Source organism: Ursus arctos, unplaced genomic scaffold (genome assembly GCF_023065955.2).
Source record: "Ursus arctos isolate Adak ecotype North America unplaced genomic scaffold, UrsArc2.0 scaffold_17, whole genome shotgun sequence".
Classification (NCBI taxonomy): Eukaryota; Metazoa; Chordata; class Mammalia; order Carnivora; family Ursidae; genus Ursus; species Ursus arctos.
The window spans coordinates 57139520-57153415 of NW_026622841.1; the positions used below are offsets into that span (position 1 = coordinate 57139520).

General features: G+C 42.1%; 1 protein-coding gene across 9 annotated transcripts in view; it reads right to left on the reverse strand.

Annotated features, from left to right (window-relative positions):
* The window catches only part of PIEZO2 (piezo type mechanosensitive ion channel component 2), a 443262-nt gene that overhangs the window by 9495 nt on the left and 419871 nt on the right, over positions 1 to 13896 (reverse strand). For all 9 annotated transcript variants that reach the window (XM_044382834.3, XM_057313247.1, XM_044382833.3 and 6 more), the window contains 7 exons: positions 13667 to 13799; positions 11566 to 11713; positions 11254 to 11468; positions 7414 to 7572; positions 5325 to 5472; positions 1277 to 1465; positions 850 to 942 (listed from right to left, as the gene is read on the reverse strand). In XM_044382834.3, coding sequence (XP_044238769.2) covers positions 850 to 942; positions 1277 to 1465; positions 5325 to 5472; positions 7414 to 7572; positions 11254 to 11468; positions 11566 to 11713; positions 13667 to 13799 — 1085 coding nt within the window. The remainder of the gene's footprint in view (positions 1 to 849; positions 943 to 1276; positions 1466 to 5324; positions 5473 to 7413; positions 7573 to 11253; positions 11469 to 11565; positions 11714 to 13666; positions 13800 to 13896) is intronic.

Consider the following 13896-nt stretch of genomic DNA (forward strand, 5'->3'; position numbering starts at 1 on the left):
ATCATTTTCCTTAAATAAGAAAGTATTACTTGTAAAGCAAATTTTAATTATGAAAAATCAATTTATCATATTATTGTTAAGTTTGCAATGGGAAGAAAAGAATACATCAGCCACAACTTTGCCAACAGAACATTATCACTATTATATGCAGTAGAAAATGCAGATTTTATTCTTTTAATCATTTAAAAAAATAACATATATTCTTTTTCATTTATGTTTTATCTTGAGAAATGTTCATGCCATGCACTATCTTTGTAATGATCATTTTGTATTACAAAAGAAGTTGCTTGGAAAATATTCAGACAACACAATATGTAAATAAAATGGAAAGTGGTAGCCCCCTTCTCCCATGCCAACCACCCTAGGGAAGCCAGTGCCTATCAAATTCACTCGATACATTTGCCACAATTTATTCAACCAGTCCTGACTTGTGGAGCCCTCAGTTGCTTCCAACTTTTGTCAATACAGAGAATGCCATCACAAGCAGGTACCTGCACAGAACTTTACCAATATTTTGAATCACTCCCTGAAGACAGATGCTCAGAGTAGACCTTCCCATCAAAGGGATCAACATCTACCAGGATTAAAAACATTTAAAAGTATAAGAGAAGACCTACATCTGTTGAGCTGACATTAAAATGTCCTGAATTAAAATTATGTTTATTGACACTTATATTCAATAATACGGACATAATGTCTTAGATTATCCAAGTGGTCAGTGGCCATTGGTAATCCCCGAAGAGTCCTTCCCACACCACGGGCCATGGCAGAACAGCAAATAAAATGACACGCAGTAAGCTCACCTAGATGGAAGGTCTTCACAGACATTTACTACACACATTTACTTACAGTGTCCCTAGAGAAAGCTTTCATAAATTTATTAAACTTTGGTTGATCCATAACTTTCAACTGGCTTTGCTGGGCACTCATTGTGAAAATGGGCTGGAAAACAAAGAAACAGTGATGTCAACACTCTAAGGCTCATCTCTGCATCCTGGGTTAAAAGAGAAATCTTTACACAGCGTATCATCACCCACTGAGCACCCAATGGCAACTGGCCACAGGGATCTCTTTGAAGAGATTACTCCGGTGCTCCACACCAGAACAGAGCTACCCTTCACTGTCTTCTGTCCTTGGCTCATAGGTCAGGTATTTGCTGACTAAATGCGGGGGTGGGGAGATCTGGCTGCAAGAGCTAACTGGACATCCTGTAGCTGGTGGTGAGGAAAGGCGCGGGCAGGGGAGCCAGACCTGGGGGGGAATACGCAGCAGTTACCTGGTACCCTCCCAGGGTAATTGTGACCGAGACGTCCAGGGGCTGGTTGATGACCCCCGCCACAGATTTGATCAAGGACATGAAGAGAAGGGGAAACCAGACGATACAGATGAGCAGGACGATAATCATGCCTCCCATGCCGTACTTCACCACTTTCTTCTTCTTCTGCCCCCGGGGCTGCGGGTATCTCTGCAACGATGAGTCATCCAGGCTCAGGCTTCCGGCATCAGCAGCAGGTGGGGGAAGGACCCGAGCTCTTCCCACAGGACCTGACTGGGGCCCTATTCTGCTCCGCTCACTCTGAGGTGGGGAGAGCACCCTTGTCCCCACTCTACGAGGTGAGGTAGTGACATGAAGCTGTAATGAGTTCCCAACATGTTCCCACAGTGGTACCATGAGGGACCAATGGGACCGGAGAGAATTTCTCCTTAAAATTGTTGTGGGGGGATGCCTGGGTGGCTCAGTTGGTTAGGTGTCCACCTTCAGCTCAGGTCATGATCCCAGGGACCTAAGACCAAGCCTGCATCAGGCTCCCTGCTCAGTGGGGAGCTTGCTTCTCCCTCTGCCTGATACTCCCCCCTGCTCGTGCTCAGCGAGCACGCACGCTGTCTCTCAAATAAATAAATAAAGTCTTTTAAAAAAAAGTAAACTATGACTAGGACTGAGTGGCCTGTGTTTGTGGGTGTTCATATGCCAACACTCTGCCTTTCAGAAAATTGTTCTGGCTTCATAAAATGTATTCATAAAGCCCCTGGAGCATAGCACATTGGACTCAGAATAATCCCTAAGAAAAGTTACTGTTAAAAGATGCTTACTCTTCTGCTTCACACTAGACAACAGACTGTCACTGTTTCAGTCTCTGATGGGACAAGTAGAAATGAGTGCCAGATTCGCTTGGACTCCCTTGACATTGACCTCCCAGACACCTAAGTTCCTTAGAAAGTTTTACCACGTGTGATGTAAAAGGATGATACTCGGGCACCTGGGTGGCTCAGGCGGTTAAGCATCTGCCTTCAGCTCAGGTCATGATCTCAGGGTCCCATGGTTGAGTCCCATGTCAGGCTCCCTGCCCTGCAGGGAGTCTGCTTCTCCCTCTGCCCCTCTTCCTACTCATTCTCTCACTGTCTCTCAAATAATAGGTAAATAAGATCTTTAAAAAAAAGGCTGATACTCTGAAATATCCATCGACTTAGCGTAAGATAGAAGTATATATTTAGGGGCGCCTAGGTGGCACAGCGGTTAAACGTCTGCCTTCGGCTCAGGGCGTGATCCCGGCGTTCTGGGATTGAGCCCCACATCAGGCTCCTCCGCTATGAGCCTTCTTCTTCCTCTCCCACTCCCCCTGCTTGCGTTTCCTCTCTCGCTGGCTGTCTCTATCTCTGTCGAATAAATAAATAAAATCTTTTTTTTTAAAAAAGATAGAAGTATATATTTAAGTAGAGGTGATACATTAAAACGAGGTTTTTTATTTCTTGAAGATAAAATAACAGCAATAATTGTAAACCTTTCATTGGGCAGGAATGCCTCGTGTTCTAGGGCAGAATGACACCAGCCTTCACAAGGAGGACAGGCAATGGATGTGACCTCCTCACTATGGTATAAAGAAGGTTGTCACCTGTTGGCTCAATGGCAGTGAAAAGCTTATAAGAGCCAACAAATGGGGCAGACACAGGTGCTCCCGTGAAAGGTGACCCTGTATCAGCGTGGGACAGTCATGTGAGCTCTGACTCAGAAAACCCCTCCTAAGAGCTCCCTGCCCATTCACCCAGAGGAAGTAGTATCTCACGGTTTCCGGTGCCCCCAGGGACAGGCCCTGGGTCTTAGGATGCCGTCCTTCCTGCTTGCTGTCAACAGATAAGCTCATCTATTTCATGGAGAAGCCAGGCTATGTGGTGTGTGTTTGTTCGCTGCCCATCTTTCTCCAGCTTCCTGTAGGACAGCCGTTCCTCTTTCTCACTACTAACTTGTTCACCCATGCCTCTGATTCCACGCTTTCCAGCCCCCCCGCCCACCACCAACTAGGACCTTCTTCCTTTGGCTCTGATATTAAGAACTTTGCTTTTCTTTTTTCTATTATTCTTTTCCTTAACACCTATAGAGCTTCAGATCCTCTTCTTTCTGAAATTATCCTCTCAACTTGCCTCTCTCCCTTTTTTTAAAAGATTTTATTTATTTATGTGGCAGAGAGACAGCCAGCGAGAGAGGGAACACAAGCAGGGGGAGTGGGAGAGGAAGAAGCAGGCTCCCAGCAGAGGAGCCCGATGTGGGGCTCGATCCAGGAACGCCAGGATCACGCTCTGAGCCGAAGGCAGACGCTTAATGACTGCGCTACCCAGGCGCCCCTCAACTTGCCTCTCTCTTGAACTGATTCTCTCTTGAGCCTTTCTCCTGCCTGCACTTGGTCCCTTTGAAACGGCAGCCACAGGATGACCCTGGGCAAGTCTGTCCAGTGGCGTCCAGCCCAAACTGCCCACTCACAGAATTGCCAGCAAAGGAAATGGTTGTTATTTTTAAACCACTAAGTTTGGGGTGCCTGGGTGGCTCAGTTTGTTAAGCATCAGATTCTTGGTAGCTCAGGTCATGGTCTCAGGGTCGTGAGATCGAGCCCAGAGTTGGGCTCTGTGCTTGGCGTGGAGCCTGGCTTGGGGTTCTCCCGCTCCCTCACCCTCTGCCCCTCCCTGCTCTGTGCTCTCTCTCTCTCTCTCTCAAAAAAAATACATATATATATATATATATCTCACTAAGTTTGAGGTAGTTTGGTTGCAGCAACAGACAACTGATATGGGGACTGTTGAACGAATGGCTCCTGGAGCTGGAGGTGGACCCGTGCTTCCCAGCACAGAGGGTCCAGCATGTGAGTTCTCCTAGAGTCACCGTGTGTACATGGATACCGCCTGAGGCAGCCAAGCTGTGATGGGGTAGCTTTGATTGTTGCTAGAATGTTCTTCATATGCCATTGAAACTTACTGGAGCTTTTGCCCACCTGTCTTAACTCTGTTATCTTGAGTCTTACAAACAAATTCAGACATTTCCTCTATTTCCCAGTATTTCAAATAGTTACAAATGGCTACTGCTTTTGCCTCCTTCCATTTTTTTTTCTACTTCAGACAGAACAATTATTGGTTCTTCCTACTCTTCTTCATTTGTCATGATTTCCAGACCCTTTGTCACCATGATTGTTACCTTCAAAGTCCCTTTGGTAGAAGAGCTTTCATATCTCTCATATTCTGTCATTTTAACAGCTTGTCTGCTCCTTAAAAATCAGGACAAGCTCTATGATTTTAAGTTGACTGCCAGGCCTAATTCCTTCAGTCCCACAAACCCCATAAATACAGGGGCCACAGGTCAGTGAAGCTAAAATTCCCAGAAGCAGCAACAGAACATACTAGAAAGTATATGGACTAGAGGGAACTATTTCAAGGAGGGTATTATCAAGAAGAGAAAAAAAGGACATTTTATACCACCTCAGCCAATTCTTGGCGAGTGGTCTTATTGCTATTATACAACAGACTCCTGTTTCAGATATTCAACTTTTGAAAAATCCAATAAATAATGGTAATTCTATCCTATTTAAATCTTAATATTCAATCTAACAGAATAAGCAAATGTGTGCGCTTCAATTTCCTTTGCACAAAGAAGTTATATTGTCCTGTCGCTCATCAAAGAGTGAATCAGAGGGTTAGCCTGAGTCCAAGCCACCCTACTTCACTTTTCTCTACCATACCACATTCCCTTCTGCTCCCAAATGAGCCATTTAAGAATTATAGAGTCACACAGCAATATATCATTTTTTTCTTTTAAAAATAACTACAATATACATTTGCCAAAAGGGGAACACATCTGGATGCTATTTCTGACTAAGGCAGCAGCGAGTCCAAAATTCCCAAGTCCAGGGGGTGGAAACCAATGGGACACGTATAGGTCCTCACTGTTTTTGCCCCCTGCCCCCATTTATTTGGCCACAAAACTTGCAGAAGTTCACATTAATCTCATAACCAGCCTGGATGGAGGGGAAACAAAAAGGGATCAGGCATTTTTCCTGGCTTACTTTTTCGGACTCCCGCCAACACTTCAGGATGAATATGTGAGCATAGATGTCCTCCACACAGATCCAGCTGGAGAGGCTCAAGGTCGTGTCTGTCCACACCCAGTCCATCACAGCCCTCAGCTCAGTCAAGAAGGGAACAAGGCGGAACCTGCCAGAAGCCACATCTTTTTAGATAGATAATTGTGGGGTGGCCCCCGTCACCTCCCCCAACCCTAGGAGCTCATGCAGTTCCCTGCTGTGTTAGCCCTATGACTAAGGAAAAATTCTCAGGGTGATCCTTACCATAAAATGCAACAGGGAATTACAATCTCTTTCTATCATGAGTCAATGTATAAATTAGTATTTCCCATTCCTTTTTTTTTTTCTTTTTGCTGGTGGTCTTAACAAATTAAGCATTTCTTTTTATTTATTTTTTATTCCGCTTTAAACTTTTTTTTATTTATTTGAGAGAAAATAAGTGAGAGAAAAAACAGGAACATTTGGGGGAGTGGCAAGGGGAGAGGGAGAAGCAGGCTCCCCACTGAGCAGGGAGCCCGATGCTGGGCTCGATCCCAGGACCCTGGGATCATGACCTGAGGTGAAGGTAGACACTTAACCGACTGAACCACCCAGGAGCCCTAGGATTCCCTTTTTAAATAAGTTTGAAGGTGTCCTCTCCAATTTTTCATTGTACAAATCTTTTTGGTTAAACTTATTTCTACCGTATTTCATTGTGTTTGGTGCTGTGGTGAATGGGATTGTTTTCATTGTTTTTTTCCCCACGATATTTTGTTTTTAGCGTATGGAAACACCACTGATTTCTGCATGTTGATTTTACACCCTGCAACTTTACACTGAATTCATTGATTATTTCCAACAGTTTTCTGGTTGAGTCTCTAGGATTTTCTATATTTAAGATCATATCTTCTGTAAAAAAAAAACATAATTTTACTTTTTTAAACATTTGCTTATGAGAATTTATTGATCAGAGGATTATTGAACATTGGGGTTTTGCTGCTGAATGTGCTAGGAAAAGTTATATAGCTGGTACGAGAAAGATGAGGGCAAATGAGAGCCGTCAGAGGGAGAAGGACTTGTGTTTGGGGGCACAGAGTAGAGCCCACATCTGGTGGACTTAGTAGGTGCCTAAGTTTAATAAGATTCTGGCATAGCTCTTGTATTTAGGAATAGGTTGGCCTGGGCTCCTCTTGGTTCTGGAGACTATTCCTTGTTTCTTGACTAACACTGAGCTTCTCTCTGGCTGGAGAACCTGGGTGTACCCGGTGCACCTTCAAAGCAGCTTGGGTTACCACTCAGAAATTCTTCCCTAGGCCACTGGGCTCTGACAAGTGAACACTAATCCAACCCCTGGAAGAAATAGCAAGCCATACACAGAAAAACACTAAGTGACTCACTGAGCACGCTCAACACCTCTTCTGCGACTAAGTCACCCTCCCTAGGTCTGGTACAACCGAGAAGCCAGCAGTGCCATGAGCAGCCTGGACTGTTAGGCTGTGGTATAATTTCCAAGGGGGCAGAGAGGAGATACTACCAAAGAAATCCTCACACAAGGAGCCAATATGCTTCATTTGAGTAGCTAACGCTATCAGGAACAAGCAAGTCATGGGGCATTTAGGTTGATGCTAGGTGGAACAAAAGGGCCGTCTTCAATGGAGGAACTCATGGTCAGCACAAAATCCCAAAGGTAATTTGCAATAGTCCAGATTCCAAATTTCTATTCCATTGTGCCCAGAAATATATTAATACTTAGGATCATGTATCTCTATTTTTCATCCTGAAATAGTACCACAGTAATTATGCAGGATACAGCAACTGAAAATTAACCCACGTGGATGATTCTATACAATACAATAATAATAAAACAGCAATTCTATATAATATACTGGCCAGATGGGTAGCAACTACCCAGAGAAAGGTATTCAAAGAGGCATACTGTCTTTTGCCAAACATCGTTAAGAGTTCTGTGATGATCCATATTGCTACGTCAGTGTTCTACACCTTTCTGTTTCTTCCTGAGGAAACCAAATGCCTTTCTATTGCCAGCCCCCCGTCTGTGAGTGACTGTGCAATACGGAGTGTCCTTCCTTACCCTTGAAACAAGAAGAGGTTGACATAATTGTAGCTCTTGGTGAGGAAGTTTCCAAGGACTCGCGTTGGGTAGCCACAACGGATTTGGTAGGCAGACAACCCAAAGTAAACACATTTCACAAAGTACCAAAGCTGAGCAACCAGGTTCTGGCTGAACTTCCTAAAATGTAAAAACACAGAAAAGCGATATAATGGAATATTCTTCTGGTACAAGAGCACACCAGTTTAGGATTAAAAAAAAAGAAAAGTCTAATTGCCCCTCTGGTGATTAAAGTCAATTAAGTTAATTGTAAGGAATCCTCTGTACATAGATCACTTCAAAGGCAAAAAGTAGGGTAAGAAAATCTAATAATTAAAAAAAAAATGTCTAAATGTTGCTTCCAATGTATTAGTGCATTATTCAGTTGTTTGGGCAATAATTAAACTAATTATTTTTAAGCAAATTTACTAATATTTTTTCACAATGCAGAAGATGCTGCTACCATGACCCAAATTAAATCTCATCAAAAGATGCATTTTTTTTCATGTCAAAGGACCCATAATTTGGAAGATGTAGGAGAAAGTGAATTCCCTCCTTCCCCCTCTTTTTTTTTTTTTTTTTTTTTTGCTATACATCTATAAAGATAGGTCATGGATTAACAAAGTTTCAGCACCCAGATTTGGGTTCCAGTTGTGTTTACAAGCTATAGCTTTTGTTCCTCTAGACATTGTGCTCAAGATATCCATGTCTTTATTTGAAGATTTTCCCTACCTCCGAAAATCTATGATTCCATGATCTAACATTCTTTTCTTTTTTTAATAATAATATTTTTTATTATATTATGTTAGTCACCATACAGTACATCCCTAGTTTTTGATGTAAAGTTCCATGATTCATTGGTTGCGTGTAACACCCAGTGCACCATGCAATACGTGTTCTCCTTACTATCCATCACCATTCTTTTCTTAATGCTATTTCCAGCAATAGAGACCGTAGTCCCTTCTCCTGGTGAATAATTAATGAAGAGACCCACAGTGCTATACAGTTCATAAATGCTAGCATAAGTTGGAAGAAAAACTTGGTGGAACTAAATTTCACACCAGAAAAAATGTAAAACACATTTTCAAAGGATGGTGACCCACAGGAAGGACCATTTTTAACTTTGGATAAAGCAGAATTCTGTAAGAATCTTAAACATGGTCAATACATTTTTAAAAGGAAATAAAAAATAAGACCTCTGACTCAAGAAGACCTAAGTATCATCTTCCCTGGGTTTAAAATTAAGAGCAACATTTCAAGTTTTTTACACATGCAGTGTATTAATCTTTGTATTTTGGATTTGTCTTGTTAACTTTTAATTTTGACATTAGAAGAAGACACGTGTTATATTTTTAACTGAAAATAGCTAGGAACCTCTATGTAGATCTCAATACCTAGAAATCTCAAAAATGTTGCTTATAAGTGTCTCTGTTGTAGAGAAACCAGCTTTGGTATTTCAGTTCCTATAAATTAAAAATATTTGACCATGATCTAGCACTTGACAAATTGTTAATAATCTATCAGATACCTTACAGAGAGCGTATATCAACTATCCCTCTCCATGCCCTTTCTAGAGACTGTCTCTATGGTATAGTAGTAGGAAAGAACATTCTTTTAGCTCTTCAGAGAAATGCCCTTGGATTTTATGAATAATTTATACAAAAACTGCACGAGGAAAAATTCTATATCTATCAAAATTATAATCCCAGACATAAAACTGTGTTGTCTTATAGCCCTTATAAAAGGACCAACCCATATTATGATGACCACTGGGTGTTGTATGTTATGCATTGAATCACTAAATTGTGTACCTGAAACTCATATTACACTGTATGTTAACTGACTGGAACTTAAATAGAAACTAAAAATAAACAAATAAGCAAACATTTTCCTTCCTACAACCTTAAAGCGAATCAACTTGGAATAAGACACAGTTAATCTGTAGTTACTGAAGTAATCGTGTTAAAGCTAATTAGGGACATTAAGGTTGTCCCATATTGGAAGACCTTTTTCTTTGGTGGTGTCTCCATGTTTTCTTGCTAGAGGCTGGAGTGACGTCTTACTCATCTCTCCATCCCCCACAGCACCTGCCACACGGTGCTTTGTAGACTGTAAACCACTGAAAGTTTGTGTGCTAAATCATGTGCATATACACAGAAAAAGCCATTTATCAGATTAATTATTCAAAACACTGGAGCTTCCTGATGCTCAAAATTATAACCAGTAGCCATAATTTTTTTCTGTATAGTTTAAAACTCCTAATCTGTCCCTTCCTTTATTCTTTTCCTGTTTTGAAAGGGATTTAGAAAATATGACTATTAATGAATGTTTTCTTTTGCACAATAACGAATTAAGTTTTCAGTAACAATATCTGAAGGAAAAAAATGAATTTGGGATATTAAGAGGTAATGACAGCAGAGCTCGAAATGTCATGAAAGCGTGCTGTCACTGACATGCAGGCAATGAAGACTCAAGGCTCACCAATCCTAACATATCTTGAATTAAATATCCAAAAATAAAGGTAGGGTAATCCATTGCATTAGGAGTGGCCATTTAGGTGAGGCTCAAAAGTGAGGTCCAATGAGATAGAAATGATCTCTGCCACCCTTTTCAAAAAATGTTTACAGCAGCTTTATTTGTAGGTGCCAAAGAAGTATAAACAACCCAAATGTCCTTAAACTTTTCTGTATTTAAACACTGTTTGGTACATTTATACAATAGAATACTATCGACTGACAAAAAATAATTAACTACTGATACATAAAACAACATCGATGAATGTCAAATATGTTATGCCAAGTGGAAGCAGCCAGCCTCAAATGCCACAGAGTGTGTGATTCCATTTATATGACATTCCAGGGAAAGCAAAATTGCAGGGACAGAAAATGGATGCACCAGAAGATAGAGGTGAAGGAGAAGGGTCCTATAAAGGGCACAGGAGAGTTTTTGGGTGATGGAACTGTTCAATATTTTTTCAAGTTTTTATTATTTAAAAAATTGAGATATTATTGGCATATAACATTGTATTAGTTTTAGGTGTCCAACTGCAGCCACACTTTTAGTATTTATCATAGTGCCTCAATCCCTGGAAGCCACTGTGTGGTCCTTCCCACAATAGACCAGGTCCCTGCTTTATTTACATTGGTATCATGCCCCTTTTCACTTGGTCTACTGCTCTGGACATAACAGGTGCTCAATAAATGAAAAATTGAATATGCATGATTGTAAATCACAAAAGAAGTCATTCATTCATTCGTTATAACAAACATTCCAGCTCTGTTTGGTTTGGAAGGTATTATTGCTTAATCCTGTGGATATGTTACCTTCCATGACAAAGAAGACTCTATAGTTGAGATTGGGTTAAGGTCCTAGAGGTAGGGAGAGGGCCTGGGTTATCCAGGTGGGCTGAATCTAATCAATGAACCCTTAAAGGGAGAAATCTTTCTCAGTTGTGCTCAGCGGCAGCCACGATGGCGGAGGAACAGTAAGAGTGATGCAATGAGAAGAGGACTCCACACACTGATGTTGGCTTTAAAGGCTCAGATGGGGCCACAAGCCAAGGAAGGCTGGCACCTCCAGAAACTGGAAAAGGCAAGGAAAGGGATTCTCCCCCAGAGCCTTTAGAAAGGAACGCAGACCTGCCAACACCTTGATTTTGGTCCAGTGAGACTTGTGTCAGACGCCTGGCCTACACAACTTTAAGATGATAGATTTATTGTGTTTTAAGCCCTAAGTTGGTGGTATGTACCATGCATATGGGATGATAACCTTCTGGAATATATTTGCATTAAAGTAGGTGCGTGCCTCCAGCTTCCACCTTACCTCTCAGTCACACCAGGCAAGATGAAGAACATCCAGAAGTGAATTCCAAACACGAGAATGACCTGAAAAATGACCTTTCCCAGTACAGTCTTCCTGAGGTATAGGGCTCGGTCCACCACCATGGTTCCAAACTGAATGAGGACCATCACCAAAAATGGCCCAGGAACCTGGTCCTCCGACAGTGAAGAGGTGATGTCTGCGGCTGCTGAGTGTTTCTGGGAAGGAAACAGCAGGTTCAGGCACGAGTGGCATTTCATAGGACAGCATCACTCATACTTATTGAATGTGTGGTGGCCTTTGCCCCCAACCTACCCCAAAGGCCCAGAAGCCAAAGACGATGATGACAAAGTCAACAGTGTCCGCCAGAAACATGAGCACATACACGTCGGTCACAGCACTGTAGTCTGGGTGGATGAGGTCATAGAAGAACTGTCTGATAGGCACATATATTTGCAGAGTCCTGCAAAACAGAGACCCCCAGCACTTGCTTCAGGAGGGGCAGGATGGGAGGAGTGACCAGATACCACCATCATTCCATTCCTCTGTATCCCTCTTTCCCAGCAGGTCACACCTCCCTCTTCAGCCTCAGCAGAGTCTTCTATGGGTGGCTCCTGCTCTAACAGAGAGTGTAGACAAATTCATTGCCAAGGAAGGCACTATGGCCCTTTTTGCCGAAGAGACCACAGGCCTCTTCTCTTGCTTAAAGTATAACAGTGGTCTCAAGCCCTGGAAATGAGGTGCTGGGTTTGTCACCTGATTCAATGACTTCCCATCTGGGAGCCCCTGAGCACGCCACTTGGTTTTTCGTGTTTTTGTTTCCTCTGCTTTAAACCTGGGTAAGAAGCAGACCTGAGACTCAGGGCTGGGGTGAGAATTATATGGGACTACATGGCAGTTCATAGACCTGGAGTCTGACCCAAGCACCAGGGACACATAAGGTAGCCTCTGCTCTTCCCCTTTTTGGGTCCTGTGCCCCTCTTGGTTCCCAGGTAGTGCTTTGGGCTTTTGACTGCACCTTGTTCTGTCCAGCCTCTGCCTTTAATTCAAGGCAACGTTCAGGTTGGATGGTCCTCCTGGTCTCAGAGCTCACATTCAGGGTCAGCCCTGCTGAACCTTCTCCATTCCCATTGCTCATCTGCTGCCTATGTCCCTGGCACTTGGGCGGGGGGTGGGGGGGGCGTGCATCTTGCTGGAGACCAGCTGTGTGACATTGGACCTCAGTTTCCCCTCTCTAGGATGAGAGTGTTTCTCTAAATCCCTTCCAACTCTGACATCATACACTTCTCTATCTGGTTGGGCTTTAGCATGATGATGCTTGGAAATACATACTGTGAATCCTTGAAATCATTTATTCTATTCAAATAGGAAAACTGTGTTTATAAACGTAATGGATATTAAAATGAATCACATTGAAAAGTGATTTTTAAAAGCAACACGTCCCCTCTCACCTGTTGGAATGGTTGTCATCACAAAGACAAGAAACAACAGGTGTTGGTGAGGATGTGGAAGGAAGGGAAGTCTCATGCACTGTTGGTGGGAATGTAAATTGGTGCAGCCACTGTGGAAGACAGTATGGAGGCTCCCCCCAAAATTAAAAATAGAACTACCATATTATATAACAATTTCACTTCTGAGTGTTTATCTGAAGGAAATGAAAACTACTGACTCCAAAAGATATCTGCACCCCAGGATCAGTGCAGCATTATTTACAATAGCCAAGACAGGGAAGCAGCCTATGTGTCCATTGATGGATGAATGGATAACAAAAATGTGGGGTGTGTGTGTGTGTATGTGTGTGTACACAATGGCATATAATGAAATATATTTATTACACATGGAATGAGTCAGAGAAAGTCAGATAACATATGATCTCACTAATACGTGAAATCTAAAAAAAAAAAAAAAATCAAAACCAAAAATCCATACTCATAGATACAGAGAACAAATTGGTTGTTGCCAGAAGCGGGGGCTGGGCAAAATGGATGAAGGGGGTCAAAGCGTACAAACTTCCAGTTATAAAATAAGTTAGTCCTGGGAATGTAATGCGCAGCATGGTGACTGCAGTTAATTAATCCTGTATCATACATTAACCTTAAATATTCTCATCATAAGAAAAAAATTGTGTAACTATATGTGGTGATGATGTTAACTAGACTATTGTGGTGATCATTCCACAACATATGCATATATCGAATCATTATGTTGTACCTGAACTTAACCTAATGGTGTATGTAAATTATATCTCCATTAAGAATAATACAATAATGGGTCATTTTCTTCTGCTTAAGCAGATGATGTTTATGATATGAGAAGTAACTTCTCTGCTCTTTAGCCCTGGTTTATATGAAACAATTGATACCAGCTCCCTGGCCCTAAAATAAAACACCCCACCCAAGTGTCTTCAGGCACTCACTTCTTTATGGTAAATGCTTTAGCTTTGATTAAATGCTCTTGAAGCTTTTCCACATAAAGCTCCCTTTTGCTTTTCTGCTTGATGCTTAAAACACTGCTCCCTTTTTGACTGCTGTTCCGGGTGCTTGTGCTGCCTAGAGATAAAAAGAAACCAAGATGTGCTGAGTTATGGGTTTGTTGACATAAATACCACAGAAGGCCCTGGAACCCACAGGGGAGAGGGATGACTTG